Source organism: Melanotaenia boesemani, chromosome 15 (assembly GCF_017639745.1).
Source record: "Melanotaenia boesemani isolate fMelBoe1 chromosome 15, fMelBoe1.pri, whole genome shotgun sequence".
NCBI classification, from domain to species: domain Eukaryota; kingdom Metazoa; phylum Chordata; class Actinopteri; order Atheriniformes; family Melanotaeniidae; genus Melanotaenia; species Melanotaenia boesemani.
The window spans coordinates 31,232,666-31,255,847 of NC_055696.1; the positions used below are offsets into that span (position 1 = coordinate 31,232,666).

Here is a 23,182-nt window from a genome sequence, read left to right on the forward strand (position 1 = left end):
TATTATTATTATTATTATAAATCAAAGGAGATGAAGTCCCTGCTCTGAACAGCAGCTTCAGTCTGACGTTAAGACGTCTTTCTGACAGACTGTTGAACATTTTCTTGTTAGTCACGCTTGGTTACTCAGTGACTTCAGAGGAAACAGGAGGTACATGACAGATTGGAGGCAAAAACATCAGTGTGTGTGTGTGTTTGAGTGTGTTTGCGTGTTTGTGGGAGGGTAGGAGGGGCAAAGCTGTGGTCAGTGGATTTGACTTTATCAATACTGGTCAGCAGCCATAAACAGAGCCAGACGGAGAGAGACATTCGGTGATGAGCAGACGAAAGAAAAATATCTCGAGTTTTGAAAAAACTGACCTTTTAAATCTGACAAGTTGTTTGGGGGGGGGGGGGGGGGGGGGGGTCTGGCTTTGATCCAGAGCTTCTCTTCCAGCCCAGATTTTATTTGTTGAACGTTTAATGAGCAAATATATATATATATTTTTTTTTTCTTCAAATTCAGGACAGTTTTCTGCCACTAGGATAAGTTTAAATTATCTATATAGATGTGACCCCTGCAGGCAGGAAGGATTTGTGTTCAGAAGTAAAGTAAAAAGTCAGATTTTTCAGCAGAGTTGCTCATCCGTCTGTCTGCGGCTGCTTCCAGTGCTGACCGCGGAACATTCTGGAGAACAGAAGGAGCGCAAGCAGAGAAAAACCTCTGAAGAAGAAGAAGATCTGTGGACATGAAAAACCTCTTATCTGCAGAACAGTCTGCTTAGTCAGAATGGGCCGAGGCCTTGCTTCTTTTCTCTTCAATTTGCATAAATTTTTATTTCAAGGAATTTATAAAGAAAATTGAATCATCAGAAATGGCCAAAACATCTTGATGGTGCAAACTGGAGCAAGGGGGATTTCATGTCATCAGAGCCGTTCACCTTCTGCTCTTCAAAACTTTTATCTCAGCAACAGTGATACACTCCGCAAACAAAAAGTTCCTCCACAACCAGATAACAGAATAAATAACATAATCTAAAAATTGACCCTAGTACACATCCTGAACCTGACCTAGTACACATTCTAAACCTGACCCGGTGCCCATCCTGAACCTGATCAGGTGCCCACGCTGAACTTGACCTAGTACACATCCCGTACCTGACCCGATGAACATCCTAAACCAGACCTACTACAAATCCTAAACCTGACCTGGTGCACATCCTAAACCTGAACCAGTACAGACCCTGAACCTGACCAGGTATACATCCTGAACCTGACCAGGTGCACATCCTGAACCTGACCCAGTACACATCCTGAACCTGACCCGGTGCACATCCTAAACCAGACCTACTACAAATCCTAAACCTGACCTGGTGCACATCCTAAACCTGAACTAGTACAGACCCTGAACCTGACCAGGTATACATCCTGAACCTGACCTAGTACAAATCCTGAACCTGATCCTGTGCACATCCTAAACCTGACCTAGTGCCAATCGTGAACCTGATCTAGTAAACATCCTGAACTTGACCTGGTGCACATCCTGAACATGACCTACTACAAATCCTGAACTTGACCCAGTGCCCATCATGAACCTGACCTAGTAGACATCCTGAACTTGACCTTGTACACATCCTGAACCTAAACTGGTGCACATCCTGAACATGACCTACTACAGATCCTGAACCTGACCCGGTGCACGTCCTAAACCTGACCCGGTGCCCATCCTGAACCTGACCTAGTAAACACCCTAAACCTGACCCGGTGCACATCCTGAACCTGACCTAGTACACATCCTGAACCTTACCTAGTACACATTCTAAACCTGATCAGGTGCCCATGCTGAACCTGACCTTGTACACATCCTGAACCTGACCCGGTGCCCATCCTGAACCTGAACTAGTACACATCCTGAACCTGACCAGGTGCACATCTTATACCTGCCCCAGTGCACATCCTAAACCTGACTTAGTACACATTCTGAACCTGACCCGGTTCACATCTTGAACCTGACCCGGTGCCCATCTTGAACCTGACCTTGTGCACATCCTGAACCTGACCCGGTGCCCATCCTGAACCTGACCTAGTACACATCTTGAACCTGACCAGGTGCACATCCTGAATCTGACCTACTACTCATCCTGAATCTATTTTTGGTCTTCTTGCTCTGGTTATATTAGGAGTTGTACAAACCCATTTAAAGATAAGGTAAAATTTGCCTGCAGTACAAAAACTCCTCTTAGGTCTAATTTGGATTGTTCACAGCTCCTCTTTTCTGCTCTGTCAAATGTAAAACACCTCATCACCTGTGTGGAAGGGTGACAGCAGATATAAAACTGCCATATTGTGAAACACAACAGAGATATACTTGGTGCCAGTGCCTTCAATCACCACTGTCAGTCCTAGTTTGACTAGTTTTATGTCAAAATATAAGAGTTTTTATCTAAAATTAACAAATATTTCATCCTTAACACTTAGCTTCAAACATGTTTTTGAAAGAAAAAAAAAAAGGGGGGGGGGGGGACAAAAAGTTTCAAATTAACTGCAGATGACTTTCATTAACTCCTCTAATTATCATGGACTAACTATGTAAAGGACACAACTTTGTTGGGTTATAGATAAAAACAAAGGTCTTGATCAGTGAGCTGTACCCAGATAACTTCACATTTGGACAGAGCCAAGCAAAAAGATGCCCACTGGTTTAAGCTGTTGTGCTAAGTTAAGCTAACCAGATGTTAGCTTAAAATGTCACACTCATTCAAACTACTATTCTAAATTTACATCTTAAAGCAAATGAAGTGTAAGAAATGATAACATTGCCTTTCTGGACCATTCTGCTGGTTCTGCCAGCTAACAGAACAACGACCTAGCATCAAGCTACCGCAAATCATGATCACCTTGAAGGGTAAAGAGTCACTAATGTTGATAAGCGGAATATGACCATTATGCAAGAAAAAAATACAAACAAACTTTTTGTCTTCAGAGTGTACCTGCTGAGATGTGGGGTCTGTAGGAAGGGGGTAGGGGGTGGTGTGAGGGATAAACCAACACGTGACTGGAACCAGGCCGAGTCACCTCAAGAACTGACCTTTCTGCCGGAGTCCTTGTGTCCACACTCCCCCTTGTCATACCACCACTTGTTTTTCAACTTGTCTAAGACGGCTTGTTCATTGAGCTTCAGTACTGCTAGGTTTACTGGGATTCTTCAAAAAACCAAGGGAGGAGGAAGGAGGAGGGGGTTGGGAATAACATAAATAACATTATGCACTTCCATGTTATTTTATGTTATTGTTCAGCTGAGATGGCTGCAATAGCAGCAGCAGTGGTGGCAGCAACAAATTTAGCAAAATGTGGCATTAGCAGTACAGATGCTACGGTGCACTACATAGAACATCTCGACAACAGCAGAAAGAAAAACAAAAACAAACAGAAAACAGGTACAATCACACAGAAAACTCTTGGAAAATGTCAGCGTCAAAGTGATATGCGTTAATACTCCATCTAGCTTGGTTTGGCCTGACTCCCTACGTGCGAGATGTGTATTACTATATCACTTTGGGTAACCGGCAAGAGCTGGAAACACTCCGAGACATCTGGATGACTGAGCAGAATAAATCTGCTAGATACCTGGAGACTGTTGGGGGAGGATGATCCAGGGAATGCTCCAGTCTATGTTTCTTCAGCAGTTTTGGGTTAAAACTGTCAACCAATAAGAAACTGTCTGCTCAAAGGGATATTTTATGAAGTCAGGTGACAAGCTGCTAGTTATCTTGGCTTTATTTTCCTCAGGCTAATGCACAACCTTAATTTCATACGCCTAACTGCATTTACTTTTATAGACACTGATCTACCTGCACATCTCATGCACAGGCAGCAAGTATGTTTTTAGTTATTTATGTAGGAACTTCCACCGATAATTATTAGAAACTAATTGTTTGATTTTGAGCTCCATGAACTTCACAAGAAACTAAAAGGTTTGTAACAAAAAGGACCCAGAACTTAAAAGTCCCAGTGTGTTTTTCATCGGACTAACAGGGTATTTCAGCCCGAGTTCCTCGCTTTTTCTGCGAGATACCACAGCTTTTATACAATAAATCGACATCAAGAACCAGAAGCGATGAAAAAGACTGGCTGGGTGTCCTCGTTTGTTGAAAGTCTAAGCAAAAAATGTTGCATTTGAATGCACCATGAAGATCATGTCCAAATTCCAGTTATGCTGTGGCATATATGACTGTGTTGGAGAATATAACCCCAACACAAATGAGGGTAACAGATTAGTTATGGTATTCAGCAAGTAAAACTGGAAGATCAAAGCTGTGTTTGGTCTATTCGAGCTTGTTCTGTTTCCATTTCATCTCTTTTATTCTTTAAAGTTTGTCTTAATTCTCCTATTTATTGTTTCTTTTGCACCTATTTTTGGTGTTGTATGTGTACAAACAATAAAGACTTATAGTTAACGGATTTTATGAGCAGTTGTGGATATTAAATGTGAGATCACTGAGACAGAAAGTTGAAAATATAACAATGGGAAAACTAATCAGGAATGCTCAGTGCTGTAAGCCCCATCCTAAAGACACTAGTGGATCTACTTTCCTAGAAAGGAACATGAAAGTCACAACTTTTTTGAGGGGCAAGATTTAACCAAAGGAGGCATTGCTCCCTATAACTACTCTCTCTTTGTTTTGTTAGATGGTTTGGTTAGCAACATAACAGATACACCTGGTAGTTTTAGCGGATATAACAGAAATATTTAGAAAGGACTAAATGTTTGAGATCGTCAGAGAATTCATGCATCATTGGCTCTAAATTTATTCCTTAGTACATTCCGTCCTGCTTTAAAATGTACTGTAAGTTCCTGTAATTACCTGGAATAAAACTGATTGGTCCTGGAAGAGTTCTGCTATAATTTAATATGAATATTTTTGTCTTAAACCCTAAATTTCCCAAGTATTTCATAAAAAACCCAATGGATCAGACAGCGAGAATTGAGGAGTTTTGGGTTGTTATAGGTGGGTCTTGAGAAGTGTTTCATGCTTGCTACTGAAGCTGTGGTTTGTTGCCGGTTACCCCGGTGTGCCATTGCCTGTCGTTACCCGTCTGGATTACGGTGATCTGACCTTGGAGTCCCCTCCCCCGATGCCGCATTCTCCCTTGTCATACCACCATCTGTTTTTCAATTTGTCCAACAGGCCCTGCTCGTTCAGTTTTAACACTGCCAAGTTAACAGGGTTTCTACGAGGATGATAGTAACAATAGGGGATAAAAAGGGAACTAAGTGTTAATAAAGAACTGCCACAGTGAAGATAGCTCATAACATATGTTCATTAATGACAGGCATGATAATATACTGTAATTGTAATCATAAAATAAATGGTGCATTAAATGACAGGCTTCAGCCCAGATTTGTTGTGCACATCACAGTCAGGTTGCTTCTGATAGAAGACTTTAGTCTTATATATACAATCATATATCACTGTTTGCAACACCTACTGCCATAAGAGTTAAATACAAGAAAACTGTAATTCAGAGAGTGGCAAAGAAGAAGAATGTGGAGGAATTAGGAGCAAATCATGAAGATCCCTGGTCTTCCAAAGAGAAGCTGAGGGTGCTTGTTTTCCTTCACACATAATTTAGCCAGCTGGTTTTAGATGCATTTAAACCAGTTCTAGGATCTTTCTTGTGGTTATAGGATCTCCCCAAAGAACAACATACCTTTCTTCTTTGGTAGCATTCACACTAGGGGTGTGAAATACTGTAAGATTTGGTATTGATCCGATACCAAGTACATAAAAGCATTGTCTATCCCGATAATGATATCTTTTAATAGGGCTGTTAAAACGTATGGTTCATGTAAAAAGATCAATCTGTGGAATTAAACCATTAATGTTTTAACGAATGAACAACTAAGTTATTACTCATAACATAAAAATCCAAACTTGACATTATCTTGGAAAGAGAAGCTGATTTGGGGCATGTAGGTGCCTTGTTACAACGATGAACCAAATCTACCAAAAACCACTTCATCCTACTTATTTTTGAAGATTCTGACACTTTCAAGCCTTACATTAAAGTATAGATGTTATCAAAGTAGTGTCAGCTGATATCAATACAAATGTTGGTATCGATATTATCAATATTTGGAATGATCCACTCACCACGTGTTACCAGTTAGGGTAAATATTTGAAATTTGTTAAAATGTTCTCTCTTTTTTGTTTAGTGTGGCATCATTTCATGATTGTAACATGGTTATGAAAGTATAAAATTTTCCTTTTTCTTTAGATGTATTATATACGTGACTGCAACAAGGCATGTACTGTGGAAATACCAAATTTTCTGTTCTTGGATTAACAGAATTGTCCATACTGTAAAAAAATGGTAAAATGGCCTGGTAATTTTCTTCTAGGACATTATCTGTTCTTTCTACAGACATTTTTCTTGGAGTGCAGTTCCTGCACTGGTTTGGTTTAAACCCAGCAGCTAGCTGTAGTGGAGGTTAGCGTCTGTCTGAGATGTGCACGCTTTGAAGCAGTCTGGGCTGAAATAAATTAATCTGTTATTTAATGCTTAGCAGCAAACCTTAAAATGCATTAACTTCCAATCATTACCTGGTAAATAAAGAGGAACAAGAGTCAAATGTCCCAAAACAAAACATTGTCTGTTGTACCTCTTTACATAGCAGTGATGATCAAAAAGTGGCAGCAGTGATGACAAATTAATAAAATGATCAATGAGTTGTTTTTCAGTTTGGTTAGTGTCATGATAGCTAATGCTGGAGAAGAGTTTTGTTCTAAAGTGCAAGCAGCAGAACAACAATGCAAGCATTTCACTTAATCGATTTAACCTCTCGTCGTTGTGATGAAACTCTGATCAGGATGGTGGTATTACAATCCAATCCATCAAGTATTGGCTTCGTTCTGGATCATCTCACCTGCAGAACTATTACTAATTTGCTTCAATCGCATCAATTAGACGCTTTGAAAATGTCATTTTGGAACAAGACTCTCCAAACGATCCACTAAACAAAAACAACAGGAACAGATGAACAGCAGCAGCTCTGATGGAGCGTTTCATTTCAACTCACTAGTCAGGATTTTGGAGCTTCTATTCAAATCAGCTAAACTGCCCCCCAAAGTCTGATTTCTGAACCAGAGTAACCAGCTGTCCAAAATCCAATTTCTAACCTCCCTTGTACCAACAGTTTATTAGCATTTCTATCAATATGGAGTGTTAATCCAACACCCTACCCATCAGTAAATATGCTGATAACAGGCAGACTGTTGAACTGGTTTTCCCAACCTCCACCTGGAACAGGGTCAGCTTGGGCATGAGGTCATTCCCAACTCCAAATTCCAAATTGGAGAAAAAAAAGGAACGCAACATCAGAGCTGAGAGCAGTCAACTCAGAGACAGCACACAGTTCACACAGAGCTGAGGTTTTTGATGAATAAAGTTGATTATACAAAATGCTCAGCATTCAAGTGCTTTAATACAACTGTGTTGCTAAGCAACTGATAAAAAAAGTGACTAGAGACAGAATTAGTGTCTTCTGCATCTGCAGCTCAAAGCACAGAAACAGCGGTGAAAAGTGACTGATGTGGATTTCATTTGTCTTAGAGAAATCTAAAACTGTGTCATTAAGAGGGCGTCTACACCCAGACCATTTCATGGAGGCAATGATTTTCCTCCATGAAAAGGAACAAACCATTTCATTTCCCTCTGAGCAGTGATGACCTGTCTCTGACTCTGGGTTGGCTCTAAAATGCTGATGTGAAGCAGAAAGAATGAAAGCGACATTTTCTGACTCAGCTTCTGATAACAACATGAAGAGAGCCCACTGATGTCTGACAAAAGGAGAGAGAGAGAGAAAAAAAACATGCCTTTCAGATGCTGCTGACAGGTAAAAGTTTCTGTAATATTCATGTGGTTTTGTTTTATTAAGTCTAGCAAAAGTGTGTGAAGAACCAGACTTTAGATTGATCTAAATGTGGAACAATGCCCTATCCTGGCTGGGATACTGATGAGGAACACATAGAAGGGTACCATCCTCCTTATGTGTTAAGTCAATAAAATTTGTTATATTTTTGGACCTTAAAAAAAAAAAACATTTTCAATGAAGAATAAATTTATTCTCCTGGGAGTTTGATCAAATTGAAAGAACTGAACCAGATTATCAAACACTTGGTGGAATTTGTTCTGAACTGTTAAAAACTGTCTATTCTGACTGTTCATTCATTTTTTCAATCATTAGGAGGATGAGACCCACCTTCTTGTTGTTTTCCTTCTATTTTTTTCCAGGTTTTGAGGCTTTTCAATAATCATATTTGTATAATTTTGACTTTCAAACAGAATTTGTATGTAAAGTTTTTATCTTTTGAGTGGAAGTGTAACGAGGGAGCTGAGTGACTGACACACTAGTTAACTGTTAGCTGGTTCAGACTGGTTTCCGTGGCCTTTCAGGTGGCCTATTGGTTTCTCTGTTTCAGGGATGGGTCTGTTGTATCCTCTGGGAACGACGACATGTGTGATGTTGCCAAGGTGGCGACAGTGGGAACCGCCTAATGGGCTTCAATTCAGCTCTTCAAAAACCTACGGGTGACGTCATCTTTTATATACAGTCGATGGTCTAAATACAATTACCTCTGTCTTCTTTTGATTGAAGTTTAAAAAGCTTAAGGCCATCCATGCTGTAATACCTCAAGACAAGTTAAAAGAAATGCAAGAGGACATTATCACAGGAAGAGAGGAAAAAGAACCAGTGGAAGGACAGAACAACACTGGACTGACTTTTACTGGCTAGAGAGAGCTCAGAGAAAACATAGGATGCAAGGTGGCTGGTAGTGCAGCTTGAACAATGTGAAACGATTCAAAAGTCAGTGATGGGTATGAATGATGCCTCAAAAGTGTTGGAAGTCAAGTTAAAAAAAGAGACTTTGATTGATAATCCTCAAACTGCTGCCTCCAATTCTGCAGAAACTCAGCCAGCTTTGTTCCCTCCGGTGGTTGCAGTATGATTTCATAATATTTAGTGCTCTGAGTATTTATTTTTACCCTGTACTTGGGATTCACTGAACCTATTTTAATTAGGTATTATTTAGTTTTTCCTTTCCTTTCTTACTTTTGCTTTCATATTCTTTGAATCTATCTGTTTATTTGTCTTGGCTTTCTGTTCTTATTTTGTGTACATCACACTGATCTGCTATGGTTGTTTTAAAAAAAAAATCATTTGATTGATTTTACAAGAAGGGAACAACTCAACTGATGTTGTTTCCTTAGTAACAGCTCAGCTTCTTTCTTCCGCCAATCTGTGCACCTTCACTTCACTCGATACTGCTTCGAATTATTTTACACCCGTAATAATTTTACACATGACTTTTCTATGAAATGAACATGAAAAGGAAGCTTTTACCTGCAGCAGCAGACCTCAGATAGAAAAGTTAGAGAAGATGGAGAGACTGATCAGGATGGGAGTTATTGTTGTTGAAGCAGAGACAGGCGTTAACAGACACCAACAGGTTGACAGGGACGCAGAGACAGACACATGGACAAAGACAAAAGAGAAAGAGACAAGACACACAGGAAGACAGATTAAGAGACCAACAGTAGACAGACAGAATGACAGACAGACACAGCGACAGTAAAACAATAGTTTATGGTTGCCTCTAAGGCGCATCAGCTAGCAGCTCCAGTTGCCATGTTTCTGGAAACATGTTGGAAGCAGCTCTCTGAGTGTGTGGACATCAGACCAACTTCAAATGTCTCTGCGGCATATCTCAGGGACCAGTCCTGGGGTGAAACTTTTCATTTTGTGTGCTAATGACATTAGCTGCATTTCCATGGAACGCATTTGATCCAATCAAAAGTCCAATCAGAGTAAAAATGCATCATGTAAACAAGTCAGCTGTTTGGATCAGCCTAGATCGGAAAAAGAGTGGGGGAGTTTAAACGATTTCACAATCAGGTCAGCAGGAATAAACAAGCATGTTTACATGGTTTCTGTGGTGGATTGTTCCTGAGCATTGGGTTTGGTGACATAATGAGTTTCAGGGAAGACTTGAACAATGGGAACAGCAAAACGGGACTGTGGTTTTATTAGAAACGGAAAGAGTTTCAGCGGTCAAAAGGTTCAAAATAAAAAAAAAAAAAAAAAACTCTTCTCTCGAACTAGTAGGGACAGCATATATCAAAAGTGTTAAAATCTTATTAAATTTGTCCATCATGTAAAATATAACCGACCAGATCATTTTATCCAGCGTCCATGTAAACATGTCAGCTGGAACGTAGCTTTTGTTGATATTTCCACTAGCTACGTTTGCATGGACAAATATTTCATCTATTCAACTGAGATCAATCTGATCATATATTCCAGCGGGATAAAGGGATCTGATTGGATTCTCCTTAGAGAAAGGGTGAGAAGCTCAGTCATCGAAGCGGAGGTCAGAGTAGATCTGCTGCTTCTCCACATCCAGAGGAAACAGATAAGGTGGATTCAGCATCCGGTTAGGATGCTTCCTGAATGCCTTCCTTGGAAAGTTTTCCAGGCACATTCCATCAGAAGGAAACCCTGAACAATATTATTGACAAACCCTGGAAGACCCAATATAGAATACTTCTATATTTCCATGTCTGAAAAACCACCTCATGAGAGCGTAAAAACCTTTTAGTGAGATTTGAGGTTATTTTTCTTTTTTTTTTTTTTTTTTAATTTAGGTGTTTCCATTACCATTTTTTTACTGCGATATTTAGGTTTTGCACAATTCTAAACAAGGCCCGTTCAATCCTCGTGGATCAAAGCCACCCCTTGGCTTCTGAGTTTTTCTTGCTTCCATCAGGATGCAGGTACAGCCTGCCAAGATGCAAGACTAACAGACATAAATATTCTTTTGTCCCTGCACCCATCACCCTGTTGAATGAGCTGAATAAGTAGCTCTACTTTTATAGTGCTTCTAGATATTGTTGTTCCTGTGATTGTGCACTGACAGATTTTCTTTTTCTGCTTGCAGTACAACAAATTACCCTCATGGGACAATACAGATTCCTTGACCCTTAAACCTAATGGGGGTAATGGAAACGCAGCTTATGTCTCAGCTGGCCTGGGAACGCCTCGGGATCTCCATGGGGGAGCTGGAAGAAATGGCCGGGAAGAGGGAAATTTGGGTTCCCCTCCATCCCGACCATGGATAACCGAGGTAGAATGGATTTCCTATATTCATGTTTAAGTTGAGATTTACCAGAGATATTTTAAACTAATACTGTCTAAAGAGAAAAGTGCTGTTGAAATGCACATTATTTGTTTAAAGTGTTTGCAAACCACTTTATTAACGCAGCAGCACATTTAAAATGAAAGTGTGTAATACACTGTTTGAATTCGTCATTGACTTTTGCACAAATCAATGCGATTAATCGGGATAAGAAACTTTAATCATTCCCCAGCACAATTTTATTGATGTCCTATGTGAACATGACAGAAATGTTGTGGGTTAAACATGAGGTTTTATATATAGTAGTCTTTTCCTGGGGCTGTAAAAGTAAACATTTTTTGGTGAAGACAAAAGCTTTTTTTTTTTTTTTTTTTTTCTAATACCTTTAATGTACACTTGATGCTTGCTGTTAGAAGTGATTTGTAATAATATATGTATCATATGTATATGTTACATTCATACTTCATACCACAAGTCTCTTTGTGATTTTAGAATCACATCTTATGATCCAGAACTTAATCTTTGTTATTTAATTAGTTTCAGGTGTGAAGAAGTTGTAGGTGTTGGTGTCCACACACAAGGGGGCGCTGCAGAGCTGCCTTAATTATTGGCTGAAGATTAGTGATAACTTTGATTCTACCAGCCAATTATTCATAAGAAATAAATTTGTTCTGGAGCCCTGTTTAATTCATTTTAATTGAGGAACATCCTCCTAAATATTTTAAGCTGTTCCCACAAAAAACAGACAAAACAGGACAACATGAACCCCGCAGTGATGTCCCCAGTCCAGACACTCAGAGTTTACCTGAGGGGCGATCCTTTGGGCGTGGCCACTCCGTAGCCTTTAGAATCCAGGTTACCTCCTACTTTCATGGTGTCGCAGGGCTTCCTCTGCTCGATGTACTCATTCATGGCGGACTCCAGCAGGTAAGCGTACTTCCCCTTTGACTTCCTGACTCGTATCACTCCCTCATTGGTGTTTTTCACAAACACTGATGGGTCTGCACTGCGCATGTATGACCACATCTTCTCGAACACAGCAATCTTTGACCGCTAAAGGAAGAATAAAGAACCAAAAAGACATCATATATGTCCTCATCCAGTCCAGGGGTGTCAAACTCCATTCCCTAGAAGGTCCTGCAGGTTTTAGATGTTTCTCTCTTTCAACATATCTGGCTAAATTGAAAGGTGCATTGTAAAGAACTTCACAACAGGCTGATCAATTTGATTCGAATCAAATGAGTTGGAGCTGGAAACATCTAAAACCTGCAGGACAGGAATCCCTGAGAACTAAAGTTTGACATCCCTGATTCAGTCCCACAGGTTTGTGAATATAAGCTGATGTCTGTGCCCTAAACCCACTGCAGAAGAAGAAGAAACAAGCTAAATATTTGTTAGTTTAGTTTCATCCTTGTAGATGCGGTCTTTTTACAGCCTCTTTAACCTGTAGTGTAACTCAAGGCTTAATACTGGGCCCACTTCTGGTTTCAGTGCATGTGCTGCTTCCTGTGTCTACATTTAAAGCTCAGCTTTTGCAAAGTTTTCTCAGTCTTTATGAAAACTAAAACACAGATTATGTTACCATGAAGGTAATGAATTTTATTATCAATTTGCTCACATTTTTTCTTAACAATGAGACAATTTTTCCATCTCGCTTTTTTGAATACCCCAAGAAATTAAGGGTGGATCAAGACTGTGTGGTACTCTACAACCACTATTCTTAAAGTGGGATCCCTGGACCCCCAGAAATCAATGAGTCATAGTTTGGGGTCCGCAATATAAATAAATATATAAAGTTATAGCCTCTATTTCAGTTGGTGAATGACTACATATTGGGACACCTGTGGCAATTAAACATACTGAACCAATAAACTTGCCCTATGTTGGATTGGGAGCGATAAGAAAATGATATGTTGATGACCAGTCATGAAAATCTATCACTTATAACTCGGTCTGTGCAGGACTCATCTCCTGCACTATACCAGCTGCGGATTAGCATGTAACTAGCAACACAGTGAATATGTTAATAAATCCAACTGCTTCAACACGTGGTGGCAGATTACCTCACAGGTAAAGCAGAAAAGAAACTGTTGGAAGTCCAGTGACAGGACAAAAAGTCCAGTTTCAGCAGGTTAAATATTCAGGCTTTTGGCCCTCCCACTCTTTACATCCTTTACTCTTCTATGGTTTCACCTTATTTGAACTGCTGTGTAGCAGACTGTAGTAATACTGTACATATAAATGTTCATTATCGTCATCGTTGTCTATACTGCAAAAAAGGGCCATACGAATTATACATAACTGGTTACAAAGGTCATACAAATCAACTTTTCTTAAAATCTAAAATATAAAGATTTACAAGATCTGGTTCATTTTAACACTGCACAATAAACAACAAATTCCCAGAAAATATTTTTTTTAAAAGAGAAGGGGGTTGTAATTTGAGAGGGGATCTAAATTTAAAACATCTTGGTGTCTTCGTGTATAGAGTGAAGCTGTGGAACAGACTGAGTCAGAGTCTAGAGCAAGGTCCGAACATGAACACATCACAATGAGTTTCAAGAATATGCTTCTGTTTTCCAGGACATGAGGAAGGACTTTGGAGCTTCACTTTCTAATTATTTGTGTGTATATGGACATGTATGTATTTGCATATGTTTTTGTAAATAAGCATAGATTTTGTTTTGGTTTACTTTGTTCATATAAATAGAAATATATTTCAAACTGTATCCAGGATATGGATTAATTCTAAACAGGAAGTAATACTGACAAATGTTTGATAGTGGAGAAGAGGTAGGAGTATATAAGCTTGCACTCCTTCCTGCTCCTTTTTAAGCATGTTTGGTGTTATGATTATCTTTGTCCTTTTGGTTTTGTTTTTGCTTACTTTACTGGTTTTGTTATTTTTTTGTGTCATGTTAAACAAGCATTCATTCATTTATTCATTCATGGTTTTCCAATCTCACTACTGAGGTCATGTAGAAATGTTGGTTTCCTTTCTTACTGCTTACCTCTGTTACTTGTTGTAAATAAATACAGAACTGTTTACAACTGGAGGATGATCTTAGAGTTTGTAATCCATCACTCCAAGTAAAAAGAAACCTCTCCCTACCAGTGTTGTTTTTGGCAGGTATCTCAGTTTTAGTCTTAGTTTTAGTCTTCAGGACAAAAATGGTTGATAGTTTTAGTCGCATTTTAGTCATTTCAAAGTTTGATAGTTTAAGTCCAGTTCTAGTCGACAAAAACTCAAATAGGTTTTAGTCTAGCTTTAGTCAACTGAAAAAAAAAGTATTCGTCTTTAAACAAATTAATTTAGGTCAAAAATACGTATTAAAAAGTGAAACCAAGGTTGACAGGTTATTGCAATTCATAAAACAAGTTAACCTTAATGCTTTTGCATAATAACCAGAGGCCTTATTTATCAAACTGTGTATAGTAAAGCAAACTGCAGGTGGCGTCTGCTGCGTAAAAAGCGAATGCTACCCACTTCTACTTTCAGATTTATAAAAGCCTGCACACGCACGTCCTACACCTGTTTCTGTTTATAAATCAGAATCAACTCTCTAGGATTGGCAGCAGTTTATTTAGTGTTAAATACTATTTCTTTCTAGTTGCTGGGTGCTCCAGTTGGGTGGGCGGGGCTCCAGCTGGGTGGGCGGGCTCCAGCTGGGCAGGCGGTGCAGAGAGACACAATCACCGCTATTAACCAGGTGGACAAGGAATTGCGGGAAATAAAGACCATCTTGACAGAAATTGGGTCAACAATTTAAAAAAAGCATTGTGTAAGAATTAATAAATAAAAGGAAGCATTACTTCTAGACCTCCAGCCTCCAGTCTGTGTCCCACTCTGCTGGAATGATTGACCAAACCTACTTTTAACACTGACTGCTACATGCTATCAGCAGACTGTCACCTTATTTAGCTGAATGGATTTTATAACATGGAAGTTTTGTTTCACAATGACAGAACATATTTAAGTGGTTGAGGTTCTTATTAAAATCGTCTCCCTCGTTCCTGAAAATCCATTTTTTCCCCCGTGAGAATTAATATCGAATGTGCGTCTTTGTTTCTGCAAACAGCTTTAATGTCTAAAATGTGGTATGAAAGGTAATAGTGGATTGTGCACAAATGTCTCACATTTCACAGCATTTCCTCAATTTTATTCTGTACCATTGGTGTCGCAGTTTCCCATTTTCCCAGATTTTGTGCGTACGCCTGGGTTAGAGTTGCCGTGGAAATAGGAACATTTTCCTGTCAAGTTTGGTTTTTATAAATCCCAAAAGTTGACTATATTTGGCGTATGCCGGTATTTGTACCTACTCCAGCTTGATAAATAAGGCCCCAGATCCTTTACCAGACTGATAGCTTTAGCCGAGACTTTCCCATCAACAGGGATGCAAAGCTGCCGTGCTATACTTAACTATACTGTTGGGCAGAAACCTTTTATTTCTATATTTTACCGTTTTTCATCAATTGATGCCCTACTTCATCAAACAAAAATGTCACACAAGAAAATAGTAGATGTATAAGTTCAACATATAGCAACACATTGTGAGCTTGTTGTTTGATTATTTTCATCAATAATTGGTAGGGCTGGGCACGTTAATGCATTAATCGCACGTTAACGCAACAATTAATTAACGCCGTTAATTTTTTAAATCGCGCATTAAATTTTTGGGGGTTTTTTTGTTGGCCGCTAGCTTTTATCACAGAAACATGGCGTCCATGTCTCTCTTCCCTGCTGCAGAGGTGCGTCTGATGTAATCAGCAGGGAGAGGGTTTATTAAAATGAAGAGACGTTTTCTGTCTGGAACTTAAGAAACCGACGTTTCTCCTTGTCTGTCCAAAACCCATGCAGATGGCAGAACATCATGATTTTTGGATGGGAAACTGCTCCCCAAAGACAATGAGAAACTTTTTATTTATTTATTTATTTAAATAAATGCGACTTTCATTTATGTAAGACAGCAAAGGTAAGACGTTTTCTGACTTTTACAAACGTGAAGCACAAATTGGGCCTTCTTCTGCCTCTGGTTCGGGGAATCTTGGTCATAGCGAGATGAAACTTTCAGCTGTGATGTGAGCTTTCAGTAGAAGAGTCATTTACTGAAAGTGTGTGTTCATGTGTTGAGTAGATTCACTAACTTGTAACTTAAGTTTACATATTTTTCAGACTTTGTGTACCTGGTTTTCGAATTGTTTGTTGTCTTAACTGTGTTTGGTGGTCATAGAAATGGTTTTGCAAAGATGTTAGCTGATATTCTGGACTTTCTGTGGATACCACAAATGTTTACATTTACACATCTGACACTACACCCGGAAACGAGATGTTAACCCCTAAACTCCCGGTAGCAGAGGCTGCAGGTGTAGAGGTGTTAAGCTAAACAGTCAAGCTAAGAATGAAAGATTAGAAAAATTATAGGCCAGAAACCTGGTTAATGAAGCACTGAAGGTGCATGGATGGAAGTTATTGTGCATATTGTGAATATTTCTCTCTCCTCACCATCTAGAAGCTGTGAGATTGTCATCCTGCTTTCTGTCTGTTCACCTGATGCTGATATTCATCACATATTGTTCCTTCTGTGTTTAGAAGGAAGCAGCTTCACAGCTTTAAATTCATCCTGCTGACTTTTTACCTTTTAGTTAGAAAATCCTGAACATTTCATCCTTCTTTCTCATAAATATTTGATTTTATATATGAAGAAATATTTTATCTGTTGGTGTTCAAAGAGAAAACTACTGCTAAACCTGTTTATGTGTTTAGTGCAGGGGTCTGCAGCCTTTCCAATCCAAAGAGCCATTTTCCCTCAGCCAGCTAAATAAAACTCCTAGAGACACAAATGTTACAAGAACTTTTCAAAAAGGCAACTTAATATATATATATATATTATTAATAAAGAGCCACCATAGGACATTTGTTATTTTTGAAGAACCACATTTCTATTTCTGTTTTTAGGTTTTAAAATAAAGAAAAACATAAACCTTTATTAAAAAAAAAAGAGGGTAAACAGATTTTCTTCTAAGGGATGTAGATATTTGTGGAAAATTATGTAAAGTAAAAGAAAAATAAGTCCCTGGTTTCCAACCTAATGACAAGAAAGATAGATTAAAAAAAAACATTTTAGCCACGTATTTAGAGGGATTGTGGAAGGTCCAAAGATACACTTGTGGCTCCAGAGTCGCAGCTTAAGACCCCTGATGTAGTGTTTGTAAACCAAAATTTACTGCATTTTCTTTATATAGTCGTAGGCCTTCTCTTAAAGGAAAGAGACATTTTGCGAGTAACAATGCAATTAATTGCGATTAATCGGCCAAGGTGCATCTGCGTTGCTGACTGACAGATTGTGCTCACAATAGGCAGGAATGTCGTGCATTTTTAATGTCAAACAATCAGCCCTTGATATTTTTGTCTCGTCAACGAAATTTCACAAAGGCCTTGTCATGTTTTTGTCATGAGAGAGCCATGTTTAGCTCGTCACCGTCTCGTTGTCGTCATAAAAAGAAGGTTCGTAAACGAAATGAATTCTTCATGGTTATGGCTGACAAAAATAACACTGCTCTCTACTCACCCTTTCATACCATTATACTGATTCAGTGTGTTATTGGTGATGTGTGATTTTAGTCATAAATCTTTGAAAAACTAAATATTATTGACAGGACTTAATTACTAACAGTGTTCTTTTGATTTTCTTCAATTTTTGCCAATAATTTGGAAAAGGGTCAGTAATGCAATGATCTTAAAATTTAACCCCTTAGTAAGTTTTACTTTTTCTTTCTTAAATAAATAAAACAAATAAGTAAATAAATAAATAACTGGGTTGATTTGGATCTTACCGCTACAGTTGACTTCTGAAAGTTTTAAGATCTGTTACATGAAAAAGAAAAATGTGGTGAGGTCAACTTCAAATTCAAATACAAATTAACCCGTTTAAAAGTACTTAAATGCAATTTGTATAAGTTCATTTCAAGTTGAGTTAAATGAAGTTGAAAAGTTTCAAATAAAATGATTATGGGAATGATGGGAATCCCTGACAAATGATCTCTCCTGCAAGTGGTCCCCAGTCCCAAAAAGTCTGAGAATAGCAATAGCAAGTATTATAAACTCATAACAGAAAGAAAGAGAAGGGATGTGTTGTCACCCTGAAGAACTCTTTGGTGGAGCCACCGTCCAGCGTCCCATAGGCGATCTCTGTCTGCTTGGCTAGATCCTCTGCGCTCTCTATTGGGGAAACCATCCTCTCCACTGTGAGGAAGGCTGCCAAGTTGGCTGTGTATGAGGAGATGATGATGAGGGTGAAAAACCACCAAACTCCTCCCACAATTCGACCTGAGAGAGACCTGAAGAGAAAAAAATGAAGGAGTTCAGGAACATCAGCCATCAGCTGGTTTGTCTCCTTAGATTTGTAAGGTTTGAAGATGCCATTCTCAGTTCTCTTCGTCGCTTCAAACATCGGACATTTATCCATTAAACTTTTTATCCAGCTGTTCTATGATGAGGAGTTAAGTGCTTTTCAGCTCCACAGTTACAGCTGATAGCACAGATTTTTCTTCTGTAATCAAATAGAAAATTCTCCACTTATAAATCTGAGGACTAAACATCATGATGTACGGAGTCCCACAGGGATCAATTCTAGGAGAACTCCATGCCTATGTGGCATGAGATTCCCCCCATGCCACATCTATCATCACTATGCAGATGACGCTTAGATCTCTCCAAGTGTTATTAATCATAGAGAACTGCTGCATGTTTAATGTGAGAAAGTAAAAAAGCAACAAAAAAAGATTAAATAAAATACTCTTCTACCGAGTAAAGACAAGACTGAAATGCAAATATTTTGCAACAAAGTGCTCTATTAGAGTTGGTAGTTTCATTCACTGTGAGTAACTTTAAACTAATTTCTTTTTGAAGCATAACTCCACCCACTGCCGAATTTGAAAAATGCCTGAAACTGCAGGGGTTGGGGTGGGAGAGTGGGGGGGTCAAACCGGCAACCTGCCTGAAAACTCTCCGAGGGGGGGAGGGGAGGAAGAACACTCTCTGTTTTTCTCTTTCGACTCTCTCTCTTTTGCCTTTAACAAATATCATGGATACTACACATTCCACAATCACAGGCATTATTACGAATAAAGACTTGGCCATACCTCATATTCTCATAAAACAATAAAAATGACAATACTCTGCATAATCATACTATTAAAGTTAACAACATCATATTTATAACAATAGAATAATAATCATAATATTAATGTGTACATATAATGCTATGTAACATCTGTCTTTTATGTGAAATGACTTTATATTTCCTTTTTTTAAAAAATGTGAGCATTTGAATCTCAGCATCCAGATTTTGGCTCCATCTGTTTTTTGATCAAAGATCTTTCTATTGTGTTTTTTCATTTAAATGTTTGATTGATCAGGGAGAAAGTTTGATTTGTTTTACTTTAGAATCTTTACTTTATATCACATTTAACTAATCTACCTTCAGAATTCCTACCTTTTTTAAACTTGTTTTTAAAGTGTTATTTGATTCTTCTCATTTAAAAACCATTATACTAACTCATGAAGTAGATTTTACATGTTGAAGTTCTTCTTTGACTGCTTCTATTTACAAATAAATAAATCTGTCCTTCCTTGAATGAAAGCTTCTGGTTGAGGACCGGTAGGTTGAAAATCACTGGTCTGCTCTGTGGGTGTGTCTGCACAAGGGATGGAGAGATTCATCAATTTGCATCGTAGGTCATGGACACACGTTTGCGATGCGACTGCACTGGTAGCTTCAGTGTGCATCGGATAAAGCTGCAAGCTAAATGCGTGATGTATCTATTTTAGTGTGTATCGGTAAAACCCATGGTTGCATTGATTATTACATAGTTCATCTCCTCTGCACCCCTTGTTTTCGAGCCACCTTGAATGCATCATCACTATTTCTGTTATTAAAATATACAAGAGCCAGGTGTCGCAGCCACAGTTAGTAAACAGCAAACATGAAGAGAACATAAAGAGACGAAATTCAATCAAAAGTTTGTTGATTCTTTAAGAAGGAAGATGAAAAACGCAGCTAACTAAAATAGTGTCAGCTAAAGCACATCAGTCTTGCAGGCAGTAATGTTAGCATTACACTATGATGGAGTGACGGCGTGGTTCCTCCTGGTGCGTCTCTGTAACGGCAGAGATGGAACGTTTATGAAACATGCAACACATGGAGTTTTTATTTATTCATAAGCCTTTTTTAGTGTTGTCCCAGTTTCCATCCAGACGGTCTTTATTTCCCGCAACTCCTTGTCCACCTGGTTAATAGCGGTGATGGTGTCCCTCTGCACCTGCAGGACTTCCTCTGAGGACACAGCTGCTGCAGTGCTGGGTGGAGTCTTTAGCCTCACCCTGTCCAACCGCAGTTGTAGCACCGCCCACCTCGCTGGAACACCCAGGAAGTATGAAGAAATATTATTTAACACTAAATAAACTGCTACCAATCTAACTTGTATCTGTACATGCTCATTTTCAAAATCAAAACAAAGGAATAAATGAACTGCATCCTCCTCCATCCTGCATGTCTTCCCTCTGACATGGCGTTGACAGCATGTACCACCTGCTGCCCTCCTCTGCCTTTCTGACCCTGATGATGACTACACTGTCCCTACCAAATAAAACCTTTTTATGTTTTTCATCGTGGTCCATCAGGATCATTGTCTCACATTCCAAAAAATCGGCTTCTTCCCTCTTTCCCCCTCCTGCACCATCATAGAAATGATATTGATTAATATTGATTATAGGCCAACTTTAGAGTTGGTTCTGATTTATAAATAGAAACAGGTGTGGGATGTCTGTGTGCACTCTCTTATAAATGTGGAAGGTTTAGTGTGCCGCATCTCCTTTTCCCTACGTTCACCACCTGTAGTCTGCTTTGCTATTCAAGCAAATGAGGCCCTAGATGTGGGCTTTGAATTCTTTGAATTGTGTTGAACCGAATCACATTGTATAAAGTCATTAATGAATCGCATCACGAAAAGGGTTGAATCGTATCGGCAGGGCAGTTCAGTGTATCGTTAATGTATCACATTGCAGGCATTGTACCAAGAGGCATGTTGAATTGGCCTCAGTGGTGGGATTCACACGCAAGTCTGCTCCAGTGGTCTCTATGAAGCACCGATTCTTAAAAAGAAAACTATCAAACACACAAAAGAGCATTTAAGAGCAGCAAAGTCTTGTGTTGCACACAGCTTGTCCCGGTTTACAGTGACACAGGAAGACAGAAACTCCTGCTTCCACACCGAGATGACAGAATCATGCAGGTCAGACGCTTCTCCTCTCTCTGACTCTGCTCAGCTTCTCCTCACAGTAAACAAACATGAAAGAGGAAGAGGAGGAGGAAGAAGAAGCAGCTTGAGTCAGCACAGGTTAAGCTTTTGAGACTCTCTGAGACGCACAGGGACATTTCTACGGCTCAGATAAAGGGTAAACACAACCAAGAGAAAAACCAGAAACAACACGAACACAAGTTTTATCTTTCTGTCCATGATGCTAACAAAGAATCCAGGCTGCCTCATCATCCTTTTAACTTTAAATTTTATTATTATTTATTTTTGCTTTAAACGTTCTTCTTTTAGCATTTATACTACACACAAGGTGTTTCCTACCTGACGCTTCAGTCAGTTAATACTCAGTAGTACAATGAGAATAATCGCCTGAACAGGTGGTGGTGTGTGTGTATGTGTGTGTGTGTGTGTGTGTGTGTGTGTGTGTGTGTGTATGTGTGTGTGTGTGTGGTGGCGGTGGCGATGGTGATGGTGGTGGTGGGGGTAGCCTCAGGTCAAACTTTGTCCTTGGCTACTTCCCTGCTGCTGGAATTTTTAAATGCATTTATTTTGGGTCAAGATAATTTATCCTCCTTGTTTTTCCACATGAACCCCATGTGAAATGATTTTACTTAAATAAATTACCTACTTTTCTTTAGTTACTTCTACAGTGTTTACATTTTGTCCTTAAGACCTATTCACATTGGTCTGGTCATCATCTGTTCAACTCCATGATGCTGCCGCATTTGGACACCGAGGAGTGATTTGGATTGACAGGTGGAAAATCAGTCCCATTGGATAAATAAAGAACTTAAAGCAATGCTGATTGGCCACGGATGTAGAGGAATGCCATTCTGGGCCGAATCTTTACTAGACCAATGAGAAAGCAGCCTCAGGTCACATGTTTGCCAAAAATTTAGGTCTCACATACACACCCATGTGGCCAGTGCCCCCCCCACCCATAAAACTTATATATTTATACAGGAAGTTATTAACCTAATACAACCAGTTCTTAATTAATGCTGACAGATTAGTAACCAGACACAAGCAGGCTCGCTGGGTGAGTAATGTTGCATTATCTAATTAATTTATGTTATAGGGCGGTGGCCTTGTTGATGGGGATGGTGCCCCAACATCCTCAATTAACAAACCACTACAAGCTATCATATTTATATAACATAAAAGATATAGCTTCATTATTTTCTTGTTCTGTTTATCGTTTATACATCATGATGATGTACGCATGCACAGTCACAGTCAAAAGTTTGGACATATTTTCCCATTGAATTTAACAAAATATGTACAAAGACCACTGTAGTGGTAAATATGCATGAACAGATAAATCTCCGGTGGTCTGATTTAGCAGTTTGTTATATATATATATATATATATATATATATATATATATATATATATATATATATATACACAGATTTCTGAAACCATAAAAAACAAAAATCATCACTTATAAAAAACAGCTGCTCAGGGAAACTTCTCACAAAGTGACGTCAGAGCTGGAACATGTGCAGAAGCTCGCTGCAGAATCTGTGGACACATCACATCATTCTTGTTTCCTGCTGTACAGTAGGTGTTGTTAGTAAAACTGAGAAACCCTGCCTGCAGGCGTTCCTACATCACATGATCATCCAGTGCATTTGCACAAATCACATCAAACACACCCTGATCCGGTTCAGCCCTGCAGTCCTAAC

General features: G+C 39.0%; 1 protein-coding gene across 1 annotated transcript in view; it reads right to left on the reverse strand.

Annotated features, from left to right (window-relative positions):
• Nucleotides 1-23,182, reverse strand: part of LOC121654514 (glutamate receptor 1-like) — a 157,111-nt gene that overhangs the window by 11,991 nt on the left and 121,938 nt on the right. Inside the window, exons 14-16 of the mRNA XM_042008688.1 lie at nucleotides 18,317-18,515; nucleotides 11,983-12,230; nucleotides 5,096-5,210 (exon numbers count right to left, since the gene is read on the reverse strand). Of these exons, the coding sequence (XP_041864622.1) occupies nucleotides 5,096-5,210; nucleotides 11,983-12,230; nucleotides 18,317-18,515 (562 nt within the window). The remainder of the gene's footprint in view (nucleotides 1-5,095; nucleotides 5,211-11,982; nucleotides 12,231-18,316; nucleotides 18,516-23,182) is intronic.